The sequence below is a fragment of the Cornus florida genome, unplaced genomic scaffold, assembly GCF_030987335.1.
Source record: "Cornus florida cultivar Cherokee Brave unplaced genomic scaffold, ASM3098733v1 CherokeeBrave_3.0.0_Hap2_Chr05, whole genome shotgun sequence".
Classification (NCBI taxonomy): Eukaryota; Viridiplantae; Streptophyta; class Magnoliopsida; order Cornales; family Cornaceae; genus Cornus; species Cornus florida.
The window spans coordinates 42,019,657-42,047,418 of record NW_026775575.1 but is presented as its reverse complement, the minus strand read 5'-3'; the positions used below and the strand labels follow the sequence as shown (position 1 = coordinate 42,047,418).

Genomic DNA, 27,762 nt, shown 5'->3' with positions numbered 1-27,762 from the left:
ATATATATACTATGACTAGTGTTTTTTAAAAAAATTTACATTATAATTGATATATAATTTTTTAATTTTTGTTACATAGTTCAAATTAGACCCCCCAACCTTAAAGTTATGGCTCCGCCCTTGCCCCCAAGGGTCATGCATGGGAGGACATGTCAAGAAGGTCCCACTTGCTTCATTTTTTATCTCTCTCTCTCCCATTCATCCCTTTCGACTCATTCGCTCTCTGTTCGGTTATTTCATTCGGTTCAATTCCAGTTTCTCAAGCTTACCCTCACATCATTCGGGCTCAAATCCCCTGCTGTGAGTTACCCTGCAGTCCCCTGCTGTGAGCTGATGAAAGGCCTTAGTTTGGCCACGTGTGCTTCAATTTGTAATATGTCTGTGGGCTCCACTAAAATGGTGCAAAACGCATTATTCCGTTAAATCTGCCTTCCGTTAAACATCCATCTCTCGGCATCTCTGAAAAAGCCCAAAAGAGCCGGCTCTACAAATTAATTGAGCCGTCTCCGAAAAATTGGGTTGAGCCGTCTCCACATTTCTTCTTGAGCCGGCTGTCCATTATTTTTTTTTCTTTTATTTTTGTTTTTATTTGCTTGGCAAGGAGCCGGCTCTAAAAATTCTGAGAGCCGGCTCCATATTTATTATGAGCCGACTACCAACTCAAAGAGCCGGCTCAACAACTTAGAGCCGGCTCCATTGAACTTCAAGAGCCGGCTCCATTAAATCCCAAGAGCTGTTAAATTTAGGTGTGAAATTAGTTTGTCAAAGGTGTGAAATTAGTTTGTTAGAACTGTGTGAATAGCTTATTTTGATGGTGAAGGTGATCAGTGTCCCTACTTATTAAACTTCACAATGTATTTTTTCTCATAAATATGACATAATAACATGTGAAATGTGTAATTGCCGCATACATGAGAAGACAAAATATTTGGATAACACATTGGTATCTAATGAAGCCAACTCAGTTAAAAAAAAATAATTATGGAAGATTTTACATTCACTAGAATGGTTATTGAAGATTATAAAAGAAAATCATACAATTAACCAATATTTCAAATACGCTAGAATGCTTAACTAATGTCAATTTCAAGTAAAAAAAATCAGAATTTACACTAACGGATGACAAATGAAAGAATTAAAAAATGTTAAATTTAGGTGTGAAATTAGTTTTGCAGAGGTGTGAAATTAGTTTTACAGAACTGTGTGAATAGCTTATTTTGATGGTAAAGGTGATCAATGTCCCTACTTATTAAACTTCACAATGTATTTTTTCTCATAAATTTGACATAATAACCTGTGAAATGTGTAATTGCCGCATACATGAGAAGACAAAATATTTGGATAACACATTAGTATCTAATGAAGCCAACTCAGTTAAAAAAAAAAAAACAATTATGGAAGATTTTACATTCACTAGAATGGTTATTGAAGATTATAGAAGAAAATCCTATAATTATCCAAGATTTCAAATACGCTAGAATGCTTAACCAATACCAATTTCAAGTAAAAAGAATCATAATTTACACTAACAGATGACAAATGAAATAATTAAAAAATGTTAAATTTAGGTGTAAAATTAGTTTTACAGAGGTGTGAAATTAGTTTACAAAACTGTGTGAATAGCTTATTTTGATGGTGAAGGTGATCAGTGTCCTTACTTATTAAACTTCACAATGTTTTTTTCCTCATAAATATCACATAATAACCTGTGAAATGCGTAATTGCCGCATACATGAGAAGACAAAATATTTGGATAACACATTGGTACCTAATGAAGCCAACTCAGCTAAAAAAAAATAATTATGAAAGATTTTACATTCACTAGAATGGCTATTGAAGATTATAGAAGAAAATCCTACAATTATCCAATATTTCAAATACACTATAATGCTTAACCAATGTCAATTTCAAGTAAATAAATATTATAATTTACACTAACGGATGACAAATGAAAGAATTAAAAAATGTTAAATTTAGGTGTGATATTAGTTTTGCAGAGGTGTGAAATTAGTTTTGTAGAACTGTGTGAATAGCTTATTTTGATGGTGAAGGTGATCAGTGTCCCTGCTTATTAAACTTCACAATGTATTTTTTCTCAGAAATGTGACATAATAACCTGTGAAATGTTTAATTGCCACATACATGAAAAGACAAAAAATTTGGATAACACATTGGTACGTAATGAAGCCAACTCAATTAAAAAAAAAAAAAACAATTACGGAAGATTTTACATTCACTAGAATGGTTATTGAAGATTATTGAAGAAAATCTTACAATTACGCTAGATTTCAAATACGCTAGAATGCTTAACCAATGTCAATTTCAAGTAAAAAAAAAAAAATCATACTTTACACTAACGGATGACAAATGAAAGAATTAAAAAATGTTAAATTTAGGTGTGATATTAGTTTTGTAGAGGTGCGAAATTAGTTTAGTAGAACTGTGTAAATAGCTTATTTTGATGGTGAAGGTAATCAGTGTCCCTACTTATTAAACTTCACAATGTATTTTTTCTCATAAATGTCACATAATAACCTGTGAAATGTGTAATTGCCGCATACATGAGAAGAAAAAATATTTGGATAACAAATTAGTACCTAATGAAGCCAACTCAGTTAAAAAAAACAATTATGTAAGATTTTACATTCACTAGAATAGTTATTGAAGATTATAGAAAAAAATCCTACAATTATCCAACATTTCAAATATGCTAGAATGTTTAACCAATGTCAATTTCAAGTAGAAAAATATTATAATTTACACTAACAGATGACAAATGAAAGAATTAAAAAATGTTAAATTTAGATGTCAAATTAGTTTTACAGATGTGTGAAATTAGTTTTACAGAACTGTGTCAATAGCTTATTTTGATGGTGAAGGTGATTAGAGTTCCTGTGATCAGAATTTTTAGAACCGGCACCTTGCCAAGCAAAAAAAAATAAAAAATAAAAAGAAAAAAAAAATAATGGACAGCCGGCTCAAGAAGAAATGTGGAGACGGCTCAACCTAATTTTTTGGAGACGGCTCAATTAATTTGTAGAGTCGGCTCTTTTGAGCTTTTTCAGAAATGCCAAGAGATGGATGTTTAACGGAAGGCAGATTTAACGGAATAATGCGTTTTGCACCATTTTAGTATAGCCCACAGACATATTACAAACTGAAGCACACGTGGCCAAACTAAGGCCTTTCATCAGCTCACAGCAGGGGACTGCAGGGTAACTCACAGTAGGGGATTTGAGCCCCATTCGCACAGTCCTAGGTCTATATTGTATGCCTCTGGTCTGTTTTGACCTTGAGACTTGTTGTTCCCTTTGTGGGCAATGTACATCCTTATTTTCCATTTATACAAGCTTACCATTCAACTTTAAAAAAAATGATCAGAGCATATATGTCCTATTATTTGCCACCTTTTGCTGCTGATTCAGTATATTTTCCTAAGGCTACGTACTCTTTACGAAGATAATACTTCTACAATGTCAAGTTTTGGTGGATTGAAATAAAAGAGTTGAATTTCAAACGTGTGGGAAAAGGGCTTAGAATTTTTTTTTTTTCCAATAAAAATTTATTTACCTAACTATTTATGTATTCTTCCAAAATACTACCACAGTCAGTGGAAACTTGAACCATCAACCCTTATTAAATTTCTATCTTGTGGCCCATCACTGTAATTACTTTATATATATACATTGTTGGACTTTACGGGAAAACAAAAATCACTAAAATTAATTTTATGTCAACTGTTGTAACTTTTATGTTTGACAAGTTTGAACTCGACTTTAAGAGTGTTTAGATTCATGGAAACTAGAGGAAAAGAAAAGGAAGAATTTTTTTTTTTTAAAAAAAAAAAAAAAACCTACAGAAGAGGTTGACATTAAGTCATCTTACGCACTAGCTAGTTTGTCTACAAATTTACCTTGTTTTTAATACTATTTAAATAAAATTTGAAAAAAAAAAAAAAAAAAAAAAAAAAACTGCTAAAACTGCTATATGTACAAGGATAAAATTAGTAATTTGAAATTCTTGATTGGATAATGCTTCAGTTTTGTCTTCCCCCTCTCTGGTCATCCACATCTTTCTTTTCCCTTAGCTCCAATTGCCAAACATTCCAAATCCTAATATTTCCTACAAGACCTCCATTTTTTTAGAATAATAAAAATAATTTTAATTCTGAAATAGGTTCATGCAGTTTTTTAGAATCATATAAAAAATATATATATCAAAAATAGTTTTAAAATTACTCAACTTTGAATTTATCTTCTTTTAATTATGTTTCTAGAGAAGAACTCATGGAAAATTATCTTTCTTACCTTTTTTTCATTATTTATAATTTTCTTAAGATAGAAAACTATCCTTAAAAAAATTAAACTATCAATTTCTATTTGTCCCTTTTCAAAATCTACCTCAACTATTTTTTTATGCATGTTATGTATGAAAGTTATTCTTTTTTTCACTTGATTCTATGGCTGAATGATTGGCGGGTGGAGCTAAGGAAAAAAAAAGATGCAAGTGAATATGTGGGTGAGATATACAGATAGGAGCAAAGAGAGGAAAAAAATAGAATAATACTTGGTCCTCCCTTAGGAGGATAAAAGTTATCCTCCCAGAAGTGGTTCAATATAATTAGAACACATGTCTAAAAAAATATAAAAGAATTAAAGGTGGGCATTACCCATTTCTTAAGGGTTAAACCATTTTTTTTCTTTCCTTCCTTCCAAGTCACCATTGTTTGCCTCTCTTCCTGTCTTCCTCTCTCTCCATAACAAAACAAATCTCTCTCTTCCTCTCTTAATCACAAACATAACTATACAAATTATTCTAATAAGTTATTAAGCAATTGTTTGTTTAGTCACTACAAAGCAAATTTGGGCCTTATTATTGCAAACCTAGAAATAGAATATGGATTGAATCCGAAGGATCCCCCACCGTTAGTAACCATCTCTCTCCTTCTTGACTGTTGCTGACTGTCATTAGATTTTTGAATAATCATGTATCAGTATATCAAGAAAAGAAAACTTGCAATAAAAAAAAAAGGATTAGGACTAAAAAAATGATTTGTTTTGTTGTGGAGAGAGAGGTAGATGATGGTGATTAAGAAGGAAAGGGAAAAACAATTAAGGAAAAAATATAAATAAATAAAGAAGAAATAAACGGTTTAACCATTAAGAAATGGGTAATGCTCATCTTTAAACTTTTTTTTATTTCTTAAACATGTGTTCAAATCACATTGGACCACATCAGATTGAGGATGAATTACATCCTCCTTAGGGAGGACCCAAGTATTGTTCAAAAAAATATATCTACCGGGTTTAACCCTTAAAAAATAGATATAACCCGTATTTTGTATTTTTTTAAATTTAAAAGAACCCGTATTTTGTATTTTTTTAAATTTAAAAGAACTGTCAATCTCTTATTGAAACACGTTAGTTTGCAGGACACAATTTGTCCTGATACCAAGTGTCAAATAAGTTAAGACCATCTAACACAATTTGTCCTGATACTAAGTATCAAATAGACCAAGATCATCTAATAATTTTTTCCTCCTAGAAGATGACTGAAGTATTATCCTTCTCAATTTCAAAATATAGGGAGATCAAGCTGGTTACTATATATAAAGTTTTACTAACTTTTATTTTTTCTTTAATAGGGTTGTTGGAAAAGGAAGAGGCATATGACTCGGTTCTAAAAGCAGATTTTATCCGATTATCCTTATTTCAAGGTACTATCTAACCTAATTGGCGTCTAAGTGTGATTTTCTGTACTTATCCAAATCTATTGGTCCACAAAAGGTCAAATTAATAAAACTATTCAATTGACGGTCCAGATCAGTCTTGCTTAGAACACTTGTTCATTAAAACAGCGTAGTTAGACCCCAGCACGTTTCTCTCTAATGCTTCTATGCAAAGTCTATATATATATATGTGTGTGTGTGTGCACGCGCGCGCTTTAATTCTTGCTTCTTTATATAGCATTCCAACTCTTCAGTGCGAGTTCTTTTCAATTTCAAAGGTTAGGGTTTTTCTGCTTCTATCTTTTTCTTTCTTTATGGGCATGTTATGAGCATTGATTATAGGATATAGATACACGTACACAAATTATACTTATGTATTCAGTGAATCATATATTTACATTAATTTGTCTAGATTAACTAGTTCATGAACTCTGCTTTAATGGGTAGAGCTCTAGACGTACACTCAATAATATATATATATATATATATATATACACACACATTCAATGAATTATATACATGACTAATATATATATATATATATATATATATATATATATATATATGTATGTATATATACTCAATGAATCATATATTTGCATTAACTATTGAGAATGATTAGTTCATGAACGCAGCTATTACTGGGTAGAGCTCTAGAATTACACTCAATTTTTTCAGCTCATGCATGTGGTTTTTATTTTTTTAAGGGTATATATAGAACTTTTTTTATAAAAAAATTTCTTTCATGTTACAAATTTTAAATTATGGACATGGACTTGATATCTTGGAATTAGTCAAAGGCCTGCTTCATATATTTGTGTGTATATAAATTATATATAGTCTATTTTTCGTTTTTTGTTTTGGCTTTTCTCCTTGGAACGATGTGGATGCCTATGTTGCTCTTGTACATAGTTGTTTTGAGTGAATGAAATCTTAATTACCAAAAGCAAAACGTGTATTCAATTAATTAACTTGTGTGGATTGCTTGGTTTTCTCAGCTTCCATGCACGTAGATGGTGTAATTATCAATCTCTCTCTCATCGTTTTTAACAACTGTGTACCATATAAATGATGAATTGTTGTTTGTGAACTGTAATGAATGTACACTTTTCCGTCATCCGGTATATATGTGTGTGTCACAAGTATTTCATTGGCAAAGCTCTCTCCCTCTTCTTTTTGGTGTTGTGGTGGTGTTTATGCATAAATAGATCGAAGGTATGCACGTAACCATTTTTTTTTTTTTGTTTTGGGTAAAAAAATCAATTTTACTTTTATCTTGCTGACTTTTTAATGTTTGTATACATACAGGGTGGAGCCAGCATATGTCTAGGGTTACATGCCCCTTGGCTGGCCCCGCCCTATATAATACATATGAATTTTTAAATTTTTTTTTTTACATATATATAGATAGAAATTTGTATATTATGCCCCCTAAAAATATTAAGTTTTCAAATTTTTTCTTAAATTTTCTTTTTTTTTTTTTTTTTTTTTTTGCTCATTTGCTCTTTAAATTTCTTTAATTTCTTTTTTTTTTTTAAAAAAAAGTCAAAATTTTCTTATTCAATGATACTCTAATTTGTTTCTTTCAAAATTCTGTCATTTTTCTTTTCCTATTACTTTTTTGTTTTTTTTACCTTCTTCCACTTCTTAAACTTCTTCGGTTTTTTTTTTTTTTTTTTTTTTTAAGTACTGTGCCCCTTGAATTTAAATCCTAACTCAACCCCTATATATATATATAATTTTTATGAAACAGTTAAAATTAATTGATCAAATCTAATCAAAGTGAAACTTCAGAGTTCAAGTTTTCATAACGATCACATGGTGTGTGTGTGTGAGTTTAACGAACCAACTATCAGTTGTTCAAAAAAAAATTATTGTTATTTAATAACAATGTCACTCTAAACTCTAAAGAGATAAAAGATTATGAAGCCCAATGTACCTGGTATGTGCCCTTAACACAAACACAAACACAAACACAAACTTTGCATGCTGGACCTAACTTGTTCTGGTGGTTACCAGTTAATTACTCTATGGTTGTATAATTATTTCTATTTTCTCTGTATCCATCAATTTTTTTGTGCAATTCTTTTTTTCTTTTTTTAATTGCAAGGTTCCTATGCTCTTATTATTTTTCTTTCTTCTTCGAGTGAAAATAAAAATAATTAACACACTTCTGTTTAGAAACTTTAAAATTCAATCTGATTCTTTGCCACTTTTGTTTCAGAATCTAATTATAATCAAGCTTTGCAAAACCATGACTTCAAAGTTTTCAGTCCCCTTAGTGGGAATACTGTTGTTATGCCTATGTTCAGTCATGGCAGAATCCGAGTACACGAAGTACAAGGATCCTAAGCAGCCCATGAATGCTCGGATCCGGGACCTCATGAATCGAATGACTCTAGCAGAGAAGGTCGGTCAGATGACACAGATTGATCGCGTCAATGCTACACCCGGAATAATGAAGGATTACTCAATTGGCAGTGTCCTAAGTGGTGGAGGAAGTGTGCCACTTCCTAAGGCCACTGCAGAGGACTGGGTTAACATGGTCAATGAGTACCAGAATGGTTCACTCTCTAGCAGACTTAGTATTCCGATGATTTACGGAATTGATGCAGTTCATGGACACAACAATGTCTATAAGGCTACCATCTTCCCCCACAACGTTGGCCTTGGAGCCACCAGGCAAGTAATTTAATATATATATATTTGTTTTTTTTTTGGAATTTCAAGTAAATATTTTCATGACCCAAATTTTGGCTTAATTAACCTGAAATCACACATGTATAGGCTATAACAGTACATCTATAGTTTCATGACAAGTACTAGATATATTTTCTTCTTCTTGTGAAATTTTTTTATTGATATAATCAATAATCTACAAGTAGTAGATTTAATTACCCATAATGTATTAAAAATATGTTTCTCTATTTGCAGGAACTGAATTTCATTTGATGTTTCACATGATATACATGCTAAATTTTGGCTTAATTAACCTGGGAAAAAAAAATGCTTTTCAATGTGCGAGTGTAACTAACATGGACTGGTAATGTTGCAGGGACAGTGACCTTGTGAAGAGGATTGGTGCCGCGACTGCCCTTGAAGCTAGGGCTACCGGAATTCCTTACGTTTTTGCTCCTTGTATCGCGGTATATGTATACACTATAGCTAGTTCAAATCAAAGATCTATAATTTGCCAAATATTTCAACTTTTTACATGTACATGTAGTGATTCTAATCCATTTCACAGCCTAACATAAAATTCTATATTTTTTTCTCGAACAACTGTGAAATAGGTATGCAGAGATCCAAGATGGGGACGATGCTACGAAAGTTACAGCGAGGATCACAAAATAGTGCAAGAAATGACAGAAATCATACCTGGGCTACAAGGGGAAATCCCGGCTGACATATCAAAGGGTGTTCCATATGTTGGTGGGAAGTAAGTATATATATATATATATATATATATATCAAATATTTCTTATGTATGAACTTTCCTGATATAAATGCTGGCTAACTAATTATATAAACATAGAGTATTGCTATATTTGCCGACAGTTAGCTCTCCCTAACTACTCACAGAGGCGTCGGGGAGGCGGTTGTCCTCAATTACATATAAGGGTATTATTTTACTAGACTACAATTAGTTACTGAGGCATGTGTGGGTTTCACAATATGGTGAAGCCCACACGTCTATGTGAGTAATCAGGGAGTCGGTTATCGTCAATTACATCTTTTTTCTTATAAGAGTACCTTTATATTAGACAACAGTTGGTTGTCCCGACTATTCACAAGGCTTGTGTGTGCTCCACAATATATTATTTCCTCTAATCATTCCTTTTTTTTCTTTTATATCTGTGCATTCTTGAAGGGATAAGGTAGCTGCTTGTGCAAAACATTTTGTGGGTGATGGTGGTACAACAAAGGGAATCAATGAAAATGACACTGTGACTGATCTTCATGGACTGCTTAGCATCCACATGCCTGCTTACTACAACTCAATCATCAAGGGCGTGTCGACGGTTATGGTGTCATATTCGAGCTGGAATGGCCAGAAAATGCATGCTAATAGCGATATGATCACCGGGTTCCTTAAGGACCACCTAAAATTCAGAGTATAGATTCAACAATTTTGATAGAATATAGTCATTGAATTATAAGCATTGATCACTGCTAACTTAATACATTTTTTCGTAAAAAAATTTCAGGGTTTTGTCATCTCTGATTGGCAAGGTATTGACAGAATCACCTCACCGGAACACGCAAACTACACATACTCGGTTCAAGCTGGAATTGAAGCTGGTATTGACATGGTTAGTAACCAAACCTCTTGTATTCAGGAGGATACTACAACTTTCTTATCAATGTAGCACGTGTTAAGACGATGTACATATTTAAAGTTACACCATCTCTAATAGCTTAACAAAATCCAAGCAATGGGTATTGAATATTTGATTGTTTTGAACTTGTTTCTGACTTCAAAGAGCTCTCTCTTGGCTGTGTTGTCAGATTATGGTTCCTTACGACCACACCGAATTCATTGATACTCTAACCTCATTAGTCAAGAGCAATGCCATCCCAATGAGTCGTATCGATGATGCTGTTAGGAGGATTTTGAGAGTCAAGTTCAGCATGGGACTTTTTGAGAATCCCTTGGCAGATCTTAGCCTGGTTGATCAACTTGGAAGTCAGGTGATTTGATCTCTACACATGCACTTAACATTCAAATATATTGAGGCTATGTTCGGCTGCATGGAATTGGTAGAATTGGAGAAAATCTTTTCTCCAATTTTACCAATTCTAATTCTAAAACTCCAATTTCATGCGGCCGAACATAATCTGATTGGTTTCTAAGTTTGAACTTACATAAACTAACAATCCTATTTATTTATTGAACAGGCTCATAGGGACTTGGCTAGGGAAGCAATGAGGAAGTCACTTGTTCTGTTGAAGAATGGGAAGAATGCAGACAACCCTTTGCTGCCTCTCCCCAAAAACACATCAAGGATCCTAGTTGCCGGAAGTCATGCCAACAATTTGGGCTATCAATGCGGTGGTTGGACAGTTGCTTGGCAGGGAGTCAGCGGCAACAACCACACAAGCGGTACGTATGCTTCACCGCGACATCATCTTGTCCGGTTATACACTTTTTGGTGTTGTAGCATGCTATTTAGACTCGATCAACAACTTATTTGGAGAGTCAACAACTTAATTCGAGTCTCGTACTAATTTGTTAACTCTCCAAATAAGTTGGTGGTTTCTACACATTATTTCGGAATGCCAAAAAGTTAACGACTTGTAGGAGGACTTAACATTTTTGATAGTGTTGAATCATCGAAATAAATTGTTGAGAACTGAAAATTTAGGAGAGTCGGCACATTAAATCAACCCAAATAACGTGTTGACTCTCGAAATAAGTTGTTAAACGCGCTATGGTGCATATCAAACATTTTTGTACCACAATTTGTTTGACATTAATGATTCTCCTTTCCTAATAACAGGAACCACCATTCTAAACGGCATTTCTGCTGCTGTCGATCCAAGCACGGAGGTTTTCTACAGCGAGAACCCCGGCTCCGACTTTGTCAAGTCCAACAACTTCTCCTACGCCATTGTTGTAGTGGGAGAGTCACCATATGCTGAAACTGCAGGAGACAATTTGAACTTGACAATTCCTGACCATGGTCTAAGCACAATCAGTAATGTGTGTGGAAGTGTGAAGTGTGTCGTTGTGCTCATCTCCGGGAGGCCTCTTGTGGTCGAGCCTTACCTTTCGTCAATGGATGCTCTGGTGGCTGCGTGGCTGCCTGGAACTGAAGGCCAAGGCGTGGCTGATGCCCTCTTCGGGGACTACGGATTCACTGGAAAACTTTCTAGAACGTGGTTCAAGACTGTAGATCAGTTGCCAATGAATGTAGGGGATGATCACTATGACCCACTCTTTCCCTTTGGTTTTGGACTCACAACTGAGCCAATTGTGGCAAGTTAGAGACCTTTATCACCATTTAGTATTTTTATTCTTTTAGTAACCGTTATTACCCTTTTTGTGGGGTTAGACAGCGAGAATGCTCTCTAGAACACTATATACATTTTATTTATTTATTTTTTATTTTTTGAATCAAGAAGAGTGACACTTGTGTAGAGAAGCTTAAAAAATTCTCCAGCAGATTGTGAGGGAAAAAGTAAAAGATGTTTGGTAGTATCAAGCTTGGTGGTTATGTACATTTTGTTTGCAGATCTAACTTTTAGAGGGCATTTTGGTATTCTTACTTGATGTTTGCCTATTTCTGACGCGGTAATTTTTGCAACTTCATATACATTAATCCTAATTTTGGGTAAATCATCTTATTTATTTATTTATTTATTTTCCCAACAAAGGAGAAGGAATTAGAAATGAAAAGAGTCTGGTCCCTCGAAACATTGTTTCTGATTTGAATGAAAAAAAAATAAAGGATTTCTTCTTCTTCTTTTTATCCCCTTTTTTAAATAGTAAATGAACTTTTTTTTTCTTGCCATTTACTCGATGAAATAGATTTCTTATTTATGCTTTCACAACTATTTTTTTCATTTATTTTGCATGAACAAGTCAAAACTTGTTCGAGAAGAAAATAAAATGCACTCTACTCTTTCATTTACTCTGTGGATGGTGTAGGGGCCCATGGATGTGAATTTTATTGCTGGATGATGAACCAATAAAGCTATTTTATGAAAGCTAAGCATTTCTCCTTTTTCTTTTTAAGGGACTTCAACTTCCAACATTTAAGATTGAATCTGACAAATACCACTTTGGTACTCACCACTCCAACTTCTAAGAAGAGAGAGAATTAACTTGAAACTACTGCCTAATAAACAACTTGGTTTTTGGAGTGGCTGTAGATTAAAAAGTTTCTTCTTCCTACAGCTTTTCAAAATCCAACATGTTAAATATAAAAATGTAAACCATATTCATGCTGATAAATTGATAGGAAAAAAAAAAAAAAAAAATTTGTTTTGTGCAAAAAATTTCCCTGATTGAGATATACATCTTGATTAGTGCAACACTCAAATATGATTTAGCAAATCTAAAAATCAATATCTACTTATCCATCGTTAGTTTAATAAAATGTAACAGTACGGAAAGAATCACAAAAGTATTCTAAGGAATATATGGAAAACATATTTGCGAGTTGCACCCCTACTATAAAAGGTCATTATTCACTACCTACCAACAGATCGTGTCAAAGCCGTTATGTACATTATCATCCGTCTTAATTTCTACTTCCCCAGGAACTATACCAATGAAATACCACTTAGACTTTGCCAAAAAGAAACAATGACCGATATTTAATGGTACTTTCTCACCTTACTCGCTATAGGAGGTAAAAGCGGGTGAGCGCATTTCTTGCCGGTAAGGAAAAAAAAAAAAAATGGATTATCAAAACAGGGAATGCTGAGGATAGCATTTTGAATAGGCCCTATAAGTTCAGAAATGACAAGCTAGAAGAACTTCACACCCAATCCATACCTGCCCAATGTAACAAGCACTATACAACAGGAAGACTTGCACAAGTAAAAATCAAACAAAAATATCAAAAGCTTCCTTGCAAAACAGATGCATTATAACCCTAATCATCACTATTGATGTGAACTCAATAAGTTCAGATCCCAACTCTCTAGAGCAGTTCCAACCATTGAGTTGTTCTCCGTCGATGAGAGCCACATTTGTACACAAAGGAACAAGTGTGAAACATAAATCTGTGTCGCATTGATCAGCACCATAAAGTCATCATTCAGCTATAAAAGACAATTCAGATTTAAAACACACACACACACAAAGGCTCCCCCATCAGTCGTCCAGATTAATGAACAATAAATTATCATCCACAGAGCTTCAGTGCACCAACATATATATCTAATCATATTTAAAGCTAGAAGCATGAATAAACTTCAAGAAATTCAGACTAATCACAGCAATGACATCACTTTTATTTTTAACCTTTTTCTTTAGGCTACATTACTACCAGTATAATAGAACCCAACCAATCACTCAAATACCTGTCAATGTCTCCTCAGTTACAAGATTAACTCACTTTTTGGTTTTACGAAGGGCACATGCTTGTCCATTTCAATTACATGACTGAAACTCCTCTATGTAAACTGACATATTACAAACAAATTATTAACAAGAATTGGATTAGATTGAGGTTCTAACCTCATTGAGCATTGTAAGATTGGTCATGCTCAATAAAATCTAATGCTTCTTCCTTGGACACAACATTGACACGGCTAACCCTGTTCTTGTGCGTCACACCATATATCTTGTCAGCAACTTTCACAAGCTCTGGCCTGAATGTTGTGGTTATAAACTGCGTAGTTGCCATATCTGCCAAACGACGAATCATGTCTAAAAAACAAGAGGTTAAGGATCTTTAACCATCACTTAAACATACAACAGTATACAATAGCTGAAGGGAATGCACACAACAGCATTCAGACTGCAGGCTCCAATTTCGTTTCTATGTTCCACTACAGGCACAAGCCAATATGTTTATATAATGAAGAATCAACATATATGAAAGATTTTAAGGCTTTGTATTGCTGTTGAATAGGACATCACAGGACACTGCATTTTAACAAAATTTTGTCATGGTCATTGTGATGTGGAACCAAATCTGTGCAATCATATTGTGTGGAGGTATTGAGGATTGGGGTTCATTTGGACCATGTGTGATATGGATTTGGGGTCCTTGTAACCATGTGTTGAGCTGTGGATCAGGGTCCTTTGGGACCATATTGTGTGTGGTTGCGGCGTGAACGGATTTGCACAAAGTGGCTTAAGACCCAGGCATGCCAATAGAGTTGTGACGGTAGGTTTCAGTAAACAAGATGGTGGTGACTTTCTGTGTAAATGACAGATGGACCAAAGTAAGCGGAGACCCAGTGAGAGAAGACGTTCATGGCAGGACCTGTACGAAGAGATTCAACCCGTTCGAGGCAACTACCAACCTTTGGAATAATTTAAGAGAAGAGACCAGGTAAAGACCTGTTTGATCAATTCTTCTTGAGGCAACCAACATGACGCAGGGACCCTAGTTCCAAATGGAGGTGACTTCCATTGTGGGAAGACGGCCAAGTCGCAGTGACTGAAGGAAGAGTCTGAGTGGTTGGTGACCATCCTATGGAAAGACATGCCTCCACAGTGACCTACGGGAAAGATCAGCCACCAAACTAAAGTCAATTTGTTAACTTGAATCAACCAAAAAGAAAAAGGGTGGGCTTTCTGGGTCGGGCCTACATGTTCTTGGGCTGCCTTTGAAACCTAAGCCCAGGTTGAGCCAAAGCCATGCACGCCAAGTTTCTGGCCTCGATCCATTTTTGGATGACTTTTGTGCAACTATCACATATAGCAATGAGGGGATGGGGAAGGAATACATCAGGTTAGGCGGGAGTGAAAGTGTACTTGACCCTTTCATAAAAAAATGTTACCCAAAAAGAAAAAAAAAAATTGCATCGCTTGGATCCTTCGAAATTATTAAAAAGAGGTGGAACGAGACTCCAGATATCGAGAGACAGAGATAGAGAGAGAGAGAGCATATAACAAGTGTATGCAACAGGATACTTCCAACAGCAGTTCTGTACTGAGGATCCAATGCTGCATCTATCTCATCAAAAAGATAAAAAGGAGCAGGATCACATCGCTGTATAGCAAAGATCAATGTCAAAGCTACCACGGTTTTCTGACCACCTGACAACTGCTTCATTGATTGTGTCTCCCCTTGGCCAGTAAAAGAAACCTGAGATAGAAAGGCCAAGTTAAAAGGAGAAACTTGAGTCAGAACGACTGTGAGAAATATATTAATAATGGCATTTTCTAGAAGGAAGCATTGTTTCAAATCTCAGACTGATCTTTCAGTCTGCTTGCAGACAAATCTAGGACACAAAGAACTATGGAGTTGGTCATTGCCAATCCATTTGTTATGTTGTGTTTCTGTACCATCAGCCAAATATATGTTCACTTGTGGAAAAAAATAAATGCCTCTTAAAAGTAGATGCATGCCTTCACTTTCACACCAATGTATTTCTCCACCCTCCCCTCCATATCGGCTGTGCGAGGCCCATCCTCATCCTGATCGTCATCAACCTGATCGCCGTCCTGTAAGAATAAATCGAAAAATCACGTGTCCAACATTTTAATTGCAAAAACTCAAATAGCCAATTTAATACACCTAAATTTTTTGAATCTCAAAATCTCTTTCTTATTCAATTGGTCAGAATCTTCAAATAGTTTTTGATTTGTAACAGAATTTTCCTGAATCTGGAAGATGAGATAAAATACCAATTAAAATCAATAACAATACAGATCCAGGAAAGCATATATTCCTCCATCGTTACCTTGTCATAAATGCAACAATCACTCTGACAAGGTTGAACAGAGAATAATAGAAAAATAATTAACAACGTAGCTTGAAAACTAGTGTTGGACTTAAGTATTGACCAAAAAAGCATAAGGCTAACAAGCAAATCAATTAATTATTGTCCAACATCAACCACGTTCATAAATTATCAACCTTTTTTCAGAAGAAACAAACAAATTATTAAGAGAGAATCTTATGGATTTAAAAAATTTCGATCATACAAAAGAATTACAACACCAACAATCCAGAACCCCCACAAAAAAATATATATAAAATATAAAAAAAAAAAAAAAAAAAAAAAAGCCCAGCCCAACATAGGAAAAATGTTTTGACATACTTAATAATGTTCTCCAATCTCCGTCATTTCAAAAGTATTAGACTTCCAAAGAGGAGCTGTGTCCCATGTCACTTGTCAGAGACCGACACTTCTTCAATAACCTTGAACATGTCTGAAATATTTTAAAAATTAATCATAGTTTCAAATACATTGACATCAATTATTATAGACCCGCCAAAATGTGACCATTAAACCTTGTACGTTGGAACTAGGAACTGAGTTTTTTATTGTGGAAACAATTATACTGTATAACTATAAGGAAAAATAAATTGGGCGTTCATATAAAATCTATAAGAAGTTGATTACATCTAAAAAACTAGAAGATATAGGAAGGTTTCATCATAGAAGTGGTTACAGAAATAGGAAAAAAAGAATCATAATTATAAAAGTACATATACATATACACATACCAAAAAATTAAAATATCATAAAATTACTGAGTAGTAAATTACTACGTACATATTTGATGCAGTCAAAGACTAGGCCTGCAGGTTGAAGGGTCAGAAGGTGGACTGGTTTCATCTCTGTTGGAACTCCTGTAGGCCTAGGATTGGTTTTGCTACTTGTTTGATTTTTAGTTCAGCTGTCCCCTCTTTCTGTAATCTTCAAAAGAGAGGTCTGCCTCTTCCTTCTAACAGTCATAACTACTGGAAAGATCTCGATGAGATTAATCATCTCTTCTGGCTTTGGGCTTTGGCCATGGATGTGTGGAACTGGTTCCTCATTCATTGGTCTTAGGTTAGGGTGGATGCTGTTGACTTTTCTGAATTTCCTCTCAAGCTTGCTGTAGACAGGTTCATTAGAGCCAGATTTATTAGGAATGCCTTTTCTGCTATTGTTTGGACCCTTTGGAATGAAAAGAATTTCAGACTGCATGGTGGCAGATCCAAGGTTGCTCAGCAGATTGCTATGGACTATCTCTTTAAGGCTGCATTTGGTCTTGAGTGACCTCTTTCTGATATTTGTTTCCTTATGGTAGTTATGTTATTAGCTAGTTTGCGCTGTTTTTCTTTTTCTTTCTTCTATTGGAAGTGGTTCCTTTTCTTGGGCTTTTTCCTTGGTTTGAAAGTGAGGGTATGCCCTCTCTATTTCTTTATACTATTATGCTTTTCTTCCTTTTATAAAATATCTCATTCAAGGGAGGAAAAAAATCTTATATAGATATAATTTTTACAGTGTGGTGCCTGTGTCCAGTGTCTCTGTTCATGTTCCATACCTCTGCATAAGAAACATCTCATAAGCTTTTTTGCTTTCATTACAACCATTTTGAAATGGTGAATGTAGATGCGAAATGAGTCAAAAGGCTAGAAGGAGCACTTTTATAAGCATTAACCTGCCTGCTCTAGGAAAATATTCCCTCTTCATTTATGCTAATCTCCTCTCAAACCTCTCCACAACCTCATATTAGATCATACATGTGGCAAGCCCAAATAAGATGTGAGGAGGTCTTTCTTAAACACCAAATTATCTATCCAATTTGCAACAGTAGGCACCTCTTAATTACAATCAGTTCTCTCCCTCAAAGCATAACATACTGGAATAATCTCTGCTGCTGCTTGTCAGCAAACAGTGCAGTATTGGCTGTTTACTATTCTAGAGAAGGAGATGTCCTTGTTCTTTACCATTCCATCCCGAGGGATATATTTCAATGTGGTTTCGCCACTTTTTTTGTTCCACATCACAAAGTGACTGTTCTACTTGATTAAAAATTAAAGTTAATATTCTAGATGGTACAAAAGCTGCTTAGACAATACAAAGCAACATAGTATTTAAAAAACCAACAATCAGATTGGTGAGCACAATAACAGAGTAAAATGAAGGTAGTACAAATAGTTGTAAACTTCAACACAAACCTTTTTCTTCATCATCACCAAAAACCCATGACCACCTTGCACAAGTTCAGAAAATACTTCTCGAAAATGCTTAGCTACACCTTTGAAAGTACGTTCTATTGATTCATCCTTCCGTCTATCCAAAACAGATATAAGTTCTCTAATTTTCTGCCAATAGCGAGACACAATCAAAGTGAACTGATTGGTTATCATAAACTTGCACTTCAAGAAATAATATTTGACTGGCATGCATTCAATTAAGTACCTCATCACCAGCATCCAATTCAGCTTGTCTTTTCTGGAGTTCCTCTCGTTGCTCTGTGAAGTTCACATATTGATCAAGTGCCTTTTTATTTACATGGCTAAATTGTTGAAGTTGTTCATTGCACTTGTGAAGCATTTTATACAGTTCTTTTATGCTCCTCCGTTTACACCTATTAGTTGTGCATGTAGAGAAAAAATTAATTTCATTAACAAATATAAGCAGGAGCATGCCAGTGGGACATAATTACCTCACTCAGTAAAATAATAAGTAAAAGCCTACAAGATCAAGCATGCTGATACCAAAAGGCCAACTTACATATGAACTTCCATATATTTCGCATCACCTAAACTTTTCAAATAAGTATACATACGTTAAGAGGATTAGGAGCAAGTTACAGCATCAATATTGATGCAGTACCAAAGTCTTTCTGGTGCATCAATCAACAAAATCAGAGATACTTTTAGCTAGGGGTAGAATGACCACTTTAGAAGCATACAGGCATCTATTACAAACCTGAACAATTATTACTCCCTCCGTCCCCATAGTAGTTGTCCTCTTTTGGTATTAGAACTTTTTAAGGGGACATGCAATTAATGCATTGTCCCCTTTTAAAATTACCAAGTTGTTCTTTCAAGTTTAAATATGTATATTCTCAAGTAAGAAGATTTTTGATAATTTAAAGGGTAATGATCGAAAGATTGCATTTCTTTTGTCACGACATTTCAAAATGGAAAAGTATTTTGGGACAACCCAAAAAGGAAAAACGGACTACTAATATGGGACAGAGGGAGTAATTTTTTGGCACTTCAGCAATTCTATTTTATTGTTTTATGTTGTTCTGACTTTGATAGTTTCCCTATCTTGTTGAAAGGACAGTTAATTTTCCCTCCTACAACTTTTAATGCTCATCACCTATTATTAGAAATTTAGTCATCCAACAAAAAGAAAGAAACGAAGATCCCAATCTTGGAGAGCTTCTTCTTCTTTCTTTCCTATTCAATCTTGAGTTTTGGTTTGGTGGGTGGGTTTTTTTTTTTTTTTTTTGTTTTGGGGGGGGGGGGGGGGTAGGTCGCGGGGGTGGTTAGAGGAATGCAACAAGAAGCAACACTAGTGACCAGAATCCCTCTGGCATAATTGGGGTAAAAATTATATAAATGGCCACTGAACAGGAGATTACTTAGTATTTAATGGCATTAACGACTATAGGTAATTCTATAAACCCATATGGGATGACATAAAAAGAGAATAACATATGACTCAACCATGCCTTCACAAGATATTTTGGTACGTGAAAACTAAATCTAGGCCATATACCATTGAATAATAAGCCGATGTTTCTTTTTTCCCTGCCTCAACTTAGCTACCTTAACATCTTTGCCCATCCTTGCAGCACCTTCAACTCAATTCATAACACTCCTCATTTGTGCACCCAAATTATTTATCTATTGCTCTATACCTTCAAAATAAAGAGTTTTTCCGGGAACATCCGGGAACTTGGTGGTGGGTACGTCGAGCAGTAGGAGAGCAACTTGTCAGGCAGAATGTGTGGAGATTGCTCTTTTGGAGGAAATTTCGTGGCTCCAGAAATCTCGGGCATCGTGGCTCAAAGAGGGAGACCGGAATACGAAGTTTTTCCATAGAACTGCTAATGCTCATAGGAGGAGTAATCATATTGGGCGGATGTGTGTGGATGGTGCAATCTTGACTACGGAGGAGGAGGTGCGAAGCAGTATCGTCTCTTTCTACCAAAGGCTTTATTCTGAGCCTCTCCGATGGAGGCCACGTCTTGATGGTCTTCACTTTGTTTCTATTTCTGCCTTGGAAAGGGATGGGTTGGAAAGTCCTTTTTCGGAGGAGGAGGTGCGGAAGGCTTTAAAGAGTTGCAATGGTGATAAGTCTCCAGGCCCTGATGGTTTCACGATGATATTTTTGTTGGAGAGCTGGGAGGTGGTTCTGTACGAGATTATGGGCACCTTTCATGAGTTCCATTCCACGGGGCGGTTTGAGAAATCGCTTAATGCATCGTTTATTGCCCTTATTCCTAAGAAGGGTGGTGCTTCTAATATCAAGGATTTTAGACCTATTAGTCTGATTGGGTGCATTTACAAGCTCATCGCAAAAGTCCTTGCTTTTAGATTGAGGGAGGTCCTAGACGGAGTTATTTCTGAGTCTCAAAATGCTTTCACTGGGGGTAGACAGATCCTGGACTCCGCCTTGTGAATGTGTGGATTCTAGACTTTGCAGTGGGACTCCTGGTGTTCTTTGCAAGCTGGATATTGAGAAAGCCTATGATCATGTCTGCTGGAATTTCCTGTTCTATCTGTTGGAGAGGATGGGCTTTGGTGAGAGATGGAGGAAATGGATTGTTTCATGTGTTCCCATTGTCAGATTTTCGGTGTTGGTGAATGGGTCTCCTACGGGGTTTTTCTAAAATTCTCGTGACTTGAGGCAAGAGGACCCTCTCTCCCCATTCCTTTTTATTATTGTCACGGAGGCCCTTAGTAGGTTGATGAGAAGGGCGATGGACTTGGGTTTTATTAGGGGTTTCAAGATCGGCCCTGACTCAGTTTAGCAGATGTAGATCTCTCACTTACTTTTTGCGGATGACACTATTGGTTTTTTGCGAGGCAGAGGTGTCCCAACAGAGGTATCTGAGATGTGTTTTGGTTTGTTTTCAGGCTGTTTCTGGCTTGAAAGTTAACGTGGGTAAGAGCGTGATTGTTCCTATAGGGGAGGTTCAAAAGGTGGACACTCTGGCTGCTATTTTAGGGTGTGGGACGCAACGCTTTCCTATCTCGTATTTGGGTTTGCCATTGGGGGACTCGGCCAGGAGGGTGGGAAGTTAGAACCCGGTGATTGAGCAGGTCGAGAAAAGATTAGCTGGTTGGAAAAAGCAATATCTGTCCAAGGGTGGTAAAGTTACATTAGTGAAGAGTACTTTGTCAAGCCTCCCAACGTACTTTCTTTCGCTCTTTCAAATTCCAGCCTTTATTGTTGGAAGAATTGAGATGCTTCAACGGAACTTCCTTTGGGGGGTCGCGGAGAGGAGTTCAAGTATCATCTTGTCAAATGGGAGCAGGTTTGCAAGCCTTTTCAGTTGGGAGAGCTTGGGATTAGGAAATTGGCCCTTTCAACAATGTTCTTCTTGGCAAGTGGCTTTGGAGATTTGGCAGTGAAAGACACAGCTTATGGAGAAGGGTTATTTCGTGTCACTTTGGAGAGGAGAGAGGGGGGTGGTTAGTTAGACCAGTCAGGTCTGCTAGTGGAGTCAGGGTGTGGAGGGCCATTGGAAAGGGGTGGGATGTTTTTTCCAAACATATTAGATTCAGAGTTCGGGATGGAAGGAATGTCCGGTTTTGGGAGGAATCCTGGTGTGAGGATAGGCCATTGGCTCTTTTGTTCCCCAGGCTTTTCAGGATTGCTGTTGACAAACATGCTATGGTTGCTGACTGCTATCGCCTTGATAGCGGAAGGTTGTCTTGGGATGTGCGTTTCCGGCGAGCTTTTCAGGATTGGGAGTTGGATGATGTCACTGGGTTTTTGGCTCTCCTGTACAGACAGGAGGTGGAGGGTACTGGTGTAGATTCCTTGATTTGGGTGCCTTCTTCTCAGGGGATGGGGTCCTTTTTTGTGTGCCTCTCTAGTTTTCATGGTACCACCTTCCCATGGAAGACGGTGTGGATGTCTAAGGCGCCTCTTAGGGTGGCCTTTTTTGTGTGGACTGCAGTTTGGAGTAAGATTTTGACTTTGGACAACTTAAGGAAGCGAAGGCATATCATTGTTAATCGGTGTTGTCTTTGCAAAATTAATGGGGAGTCAGTGGATCATCTTCTGTTGCATTGTCCTGTGGCTCATGACTGTTGGAGTCTCATTTTTAGCTTGTTTGGTATTCATTGGGGTCATGCCTTGGACCTCTCGGGAGTTGTTGGATTTTTGGAGGGGCCAATGGGTGGAGGCTCAGGCGACAGTTTTCTGGAGGGTGACCCCTTTTTGCATTTGGTGGAGCCTTTGGAAAGAGCGGAATAGAAGAGCTTTTGATGAGAAGGAGTCCTCCATTGGGGTGCTGAAATCTTCTATTAGTTGTACTCTTTTTTGTTGGGGTCGGGGGAGAGATTACTCTTCTCTTGAGGATATCGTAGACTTCATGGGCTCTTTGAGTTCATAGGTTCCGTTTTGACTTTGTATAGCTTGGGACACATTCCCCTTTTGAACGCTTTTTAATACATTTTACTTATCAAAAAAAAATGATGCAACCTTACAGTTGTATTAAACAATTCAACAGAGAGTCAATTTAGTAAGGACTTTAAACATGTATTCTTAAGAAGTCTCATTATTCGGACAAGGCGGTCATATTTGATGATGATATTTACTGAAAGTTTTATATTAGATGAGCTGGATACTTATCCTTTCTACTATAAGTTTATTACTATAGCACCCAAGAAAGAGAATGAGCAATGGGGGGATTATTTGATTTTTAAAATAAGGCTCAAAAAAGCTTGTTTATGATGGGAAAGCAATATGATTACGGCTTCTTAATCAATTCTTGAGTAACTGAAGTTTCCCAGATAGAGCATCCTCAATTATGTAAGATGGTAACACTTCTATTACAATGAAAAAGCAAAACTTACTGCTTTCATGGTTGCCAATTTGCCATACTGATTCTAGATGGTGTGAAGTTATTTCTAGTGACTTACACAAGCATTTATTTGGTTATAAGGTTGTACGACCATGTTTCAAAATGGAAAGGGTAATATGTACTATTTCATGTTTTCCTTTCTAGTAGGTAAGTTGAGTTTTATCAATCCTAGAAAAAAAAAATAATAATAATAATAATAATAATAAATAAAAAAGAGTAGAAATGATTTACATGAAGCTTAGGAGGTGCACTATCAAGCGCAAATACACCTCTTATTGACCTAGAAGAAAAAGAGAACTTATGAAACATTTTTCTGCCACACCCTAGAGGTTACACAAGTAGAAAAAGAAAGGAAACCAAAACAAAGACAAAACCGAACTTAATCAAAGACAATGCTCACCAAAGACGCTCTAAGACAAAATGAGAAGACCCAACATCTGAAAACTCAATATCAAGTTTTTCACAACCGGAGGAGAATGATGCAATACATAACGGGTTATAGAAAGAGCAAATTTGAAGAATGCATATTGCAGGATTGTCAGTTTGCATTCAAGATGGGGCCGAATGATTAAGTTATTGTCATATTTTATTTTATGTATCTTTTTTCTTCTCTTTGGTGGTGGGGTGGTCATGTGTTCTAGTAATTTCTAGATTTCAAAACACTACGTTCAATGGTTGAACATGGACCTACTTGTGCATCACATTATGTTATTTAGGTTTTTATACATGGTATTTAGTAGAAGTGATAGGCTGCGTGGTCAAAAGTCTTAAAGTTTCAAACTTTAAAATCATTGTTCTAATTGGAATAGGATATGCCCAGCAGCATATATACGATATACACACACACTCTCCACTCAGCACTCTTTCAGTAACTGTTAAGCCTCTCTTACTTGCACGATGCTTATTATCCTAGATGTGATGCTTGATGAAATCTAGATGTGATGCCAAACTATTACAACTGCTTTCTCCCTTTCCTTTATTTCATCCATTTTATTAGCCTTCAAAATTCAAAAATGTTAAAGAGGATATAAAGATTGAAAATACACTCTCTCTAACTACTTAAGCTTTTAGAGTTGATTGTTGTTAACATGCTGGTCATCCTGATAATTAGAATTGAAAACATGTGTTGGACCAAGAGAAGGCCACACGTGCGGGAGAGTGTTAGAGGATATAAATATTAAATCAAATCTTATTATTATTATTATTAGTCATAAAAAACAAAGAGCTTGAAAAATAACACAAAAAAATAAAGACCTTACTACTGCTAATGGATAATGTTCATTGCCCTTCCTTGACTAGAACCCCAAAACCCTACCGCTCACACCTATACAAACCCTAAAAGTCCAAATTTTTACCAACCTGCTAATCAGCAAGAGAGAGTAGGGGGGAAAAAAAGGAAAAAGCAGAAGGAACTAATCCTAGTCATCCCTAAAAGTGCCACTTTAGCTATCTACAGTCACTTTTGCTATAGCTAGGATGCGTTCCATCAAACATATATAAGAGCATTTACAGTGTGTTAATTGCACTCATCCTACAACAGTTTCTGTCTTACTATTCTCTACACACCTATACTTATCTTCTCCCTTGATAATATATCTTGTGAAACGAGCGGCGTTCCAAACTCAATCAAGTACAAAAATATGATGCTTTTGAATTTGACTAACAAAATCAGCATTGTTACCATCAACAGTCCATCATACATTGCAATTTTGATAACATATTTTTGCAAAAGAATAAGCAGTGTTCATCAAACCTAACCATTGAGAAGATATATCAAAAATATGAAATATATAGTTACTAAAATATTAAAATTAGAAATGAAATAAGCAGACATGTCCCTAAGTACAAAAATATTTTATAGGGCAAAGAAATGATAGGACAAATGCTACCATGTTAGTAATGAAGAATATACTCAATTCAGAGAAGAGTCATACGTTTCAAAAGCATCTGATGATAATGGTCCCAATTCCCTGATTTTCTTCGAGTATTCTTCTTGTTTAGCAAGAAGAATATTTCTTTTACTTAAAAGTTGTTCCAGTTCCTTTGCTTCATCCTGAAGGGTCCTCTGATAATTCTCTTCCAATGTCTGCATTTGCAAAAGATCATCTAAGCACTAGCAACAAAACACTATTGACAACCAGAAATTCAACCATAAAAAAGGACCACCTTTAACTTATTTTTTTCATCTTTGATCTTCCTAAGCTGCTTTGTTCGCTCATCAATAGTTCCAGAAACACCTGTCCATGAAAAATTCAATCGAAAGTCAAATCACAATAACACAAATTAGAACATTGAGACAGAATATTTAGATGAAGTAGTCCAATGTTCTCACTTTTAAGCTGCTGTGTCACATCTTCAACAAGTAATACCGCATCTCTTAGTTCCTGCTTCTTTGTTTCAGCTTCAACGACTAACGTGTCAGTCTCTGCAGACAATTTTACTGCCTCCAACTCTTGCTTCCTCCTTACAAGATTAGTTGACAGATTAGTCTCGAGTTCCGATTTTCTTGTTTCAGCCTATCAGTTAAGCATGTACATGAATGAGAATACCTGTTAGCTTACAATCAAATATTTGAACTTTACAAGATCTCGGCCATGGTTCATTAACAAACCTCTATGCGATTTGTCCTGCAAGTAATAAGCATCTCTTTCAGATCAGTTATTTCAGGGTTTAGTCGCGACAGCAACTCTTTCTCCTCTGGTGTTAAGTGATCAACAAGTTCTGTGCCCATTTCATCTCGTTTCATATTCATATTAGCTCTAAGTTGGTCAATTTGAGTCAGTACATTTGCAAGCAATTTTTCCTACAAACATGTAATGGTATTGACGCGGTTATAATAAAACAGTAAAAATCACACGTGATAATGCACAAGAAGTATTTACAGTTAAAATACCTTCTTCTCAAGAGCTTTAGAAATGGATTCTTTTTGCTTGTTAGCATTAGCAATGTCCAGCTTAAGCTGTTCAAATTCTGATCTATCATGAGCCTGCTTGGCATCATTTTTCTGCTGCTCAGCAACGAGTTCTGTAATTTTCTGGTCTATATGTGGGAAAAATTAAGTTATAACAATTGGAAAATTTGTGATGGGAGCTTGAAAGCCAGGATTCGCACAACAATAGACATGGGACCACACAAGAACAGGTGTAAGTTTCTGTTTCATAAGCAATGGTTGCAATCTATAACAACTTTCATGGCAAATCTAAAGGCTACAACAATAAACAAATAAAAAAAAGTTTGCATTAAATTCCTGAGCATGAAACCATCATGTGCATGTAAATATCAAATAAACTAATATAAAAATAATAATGATAAAATAAATAATAATAAAAAGGTCCTAAAACAGTGAATGCTATTATAGCTAGATAACAAAGACTAAAAAGGATATCTTGGAGCTTAGATCTAACTTTCTCCAGTTCATCTTCCTTCATGTTAATAGACTTCGTATTTTGTCTAATTATATTCATGAACTTCAGTTTCGAGCGCCTATAGTCATAAAATCCACCAGTCATGCCACCTTTCTTGCTCACTTGATCACCTGTAACAGGGAAAGGAAGAAGTTGTTGAAGCAAAATGCAAACTAAAAAGGTCAAATGACAAATAGCATAGTCTTGGTATCCTATAGCAACCTTCCAGAGTAATGCAGTCCAAACCATCAGTGCGAGCAACCCTTGTAGCCACATCCAGATCTCGGCAAATTACTGTTCTAGCAAAAACCTACAAGATGAGCAATCAACAATGAAATCACTGGGAATGATTAGACAGAAACAGAGACAGAACAACAAGAAGAACAAGGAAATGAAAAGAAAATGAGAACAAAATAATTAAACAAAAGGCAATACAACAAAATACTTTGAAAATATTATGTCAGCAACATTTATAGGCTTTGCAAATCCTAAAACAAATAACAACATTCTAAAATTGGTTCTAATTGTTTTAATTTACATAAAAGGATTATTTGGAAAGTATTTTTGCTTTAAAATGATTTATGAAAATTTGGGATGAATTTCCTAACAGAAAAGATCAATTTTGTCCTAAACTGTGAGTTAAGCACCAGCTCACTTTTGAGCACAGGTACTCACCCTAACAGAACAGAGTCCAAGATTTGTCTCCCTCTAACAAACGCATTCTAAGCTTCCAAGATTACTCCATCCATCGCTTCCCTCAACCTCAAAGCGAGGACTTTAGTCATTAGTTTGTATATACTACCCACTAAACTAATAGACCTAAAGTCCTTGGTATCAATAGCCTCCCCCTTCTTAGAGATGAGAGCAATAGAAGGTAGCATTAAAACATCTCTCAAAGCTACCATACATGTGAAAAAAGTTGGCTGCATCCACCACCTCTTTCCTGACCACCTCTCAATTCTGTTGGAGGAATGCCATAGAAAAGGTGCCTTATCCCCATCACCACTCTTCAATGCAAGAACCACTTCATTTCAGTGAATGATCTCTTCAGGTGGTCCCTATAATACACTGAAATCAAGTCAAACTCTCCACCAACTAGCCAGGGAATCCAACTAGAGCTCTCTGTGTACGAGTGTTGATAGAACTATACAATTTCCCAACTGAAA

The 27,762-nt window shown here is 35.8% G+C and overlaps 2 protein-coding genes across 3 annotated transcripts in view; one reads left to right on the top strand and one right to left on the bottom strand.

Moving 5' to 3' along the window:
- Positions 1–8,027: 8,027 nt before the first annotated feature.
- Positions 8,028–11,718, top strand: LOC132306364 (uncharacterized). The gene is made up of 8 exons (XM_059803730.1): positions 8,028–8,410; positions 8,784–8,874; positions 9,022–9,167; positions 9,600–9,843; positions 9,937–10,041; positions 10,238–10,420; positions 10,628–10,832; positions 11,230–11,718. Exons 1-8 carry the CDS (start codon positions 8,043–8,045, stop codon positions 11,715–11,717), a joined length of 1,830 nt encoding a protein of 609 aa, XP_059659713.1. The 5' UTR covers positions 8,028–8,042; the 3' UTR covers position 11,718.
- A 1,951-nt stretch (positions 11,719–13,669) lies between these two features.
- The window catches only part of LOC132306363 (structural maintenance of chromosomes protein 3), a 46,553-nt gene continuing 32,460 nt past the window's right edge, over positions 13,670–27,762 (bottom strand). For both annotated transcript variants that reach the window (XM_059803728.1, XM_059803729.1), the window contains exons 18-29: positions 26,819–26,906; positions 26,578–26,727; positions 26,086–26,237; positions 25,804–25,995; positions 25,525–25,708; positions 25,359–25,429; positions 25,127–25,278; positions 18,557–18,725; positions 18,313–18,459; positions 15,765–15,860; positions 15,327–15,501; positions 13,670–14,111 (exon numbers count right to left, since the gene is read on the bottom strand). In XM_059803728.1, the coding sequence (XP_059659711.1) occupies positions 13,921–14,111; positions 15,327–15,501; positions 15,765–15,860; positions 18,313–18,459; positions 18,557–18,725; positions 25,127–25,278; positions 25,359–25,429; positions 25,525–25,708; positions 25,804–25,995; positions 26,086–26,237; positions 26,578–26,727; positions 26,819–26,906 (1,767 nt within the window). In that variant the 3' untranslated portion in view covers positions 13,670–13,920. The remainder of the gene's footprint in view (positions 14,112–15,326; positions 15,502–15,764; positions 15,861–18,312; positions 18,460–18,556; positions 18,726–25,126; positions 25,279–25,358; positions 25,430–25,524; positions 25,709–25,803; positions 25,996–26,085; positions 26,238–26,577; positions 26,728–26,818; positions 26,907–27,762) is intronic.

What these genes read in the sequence shown, in the direction of transcription:
- LOC132306364 (XM_059803730.1), top strand. Translation starts at nt 8,043, where the DNA reads ATGGCAGAATCCGAGTACACGAAGTACAAGGATCCTAAGCAGCCCATG. An exon ending in TTTTTGCTCCTTGTATCGCG is followed by an intron (nt 8,875 to 9,021) that starts GTATATGTATAC and finishes ACTGTGAAATAG; the next exon opens with GTATGCAGAGATCCAAGATG. An exon ending in TTGATCAACTTGGAAGTCAG is followed by an intron (nt 10,421 to 10,627) that starts GTGATTTGATCT and finishes TTTATTGAACAG; the next exon opens with GCTCATAGGGACTTGGCTAG.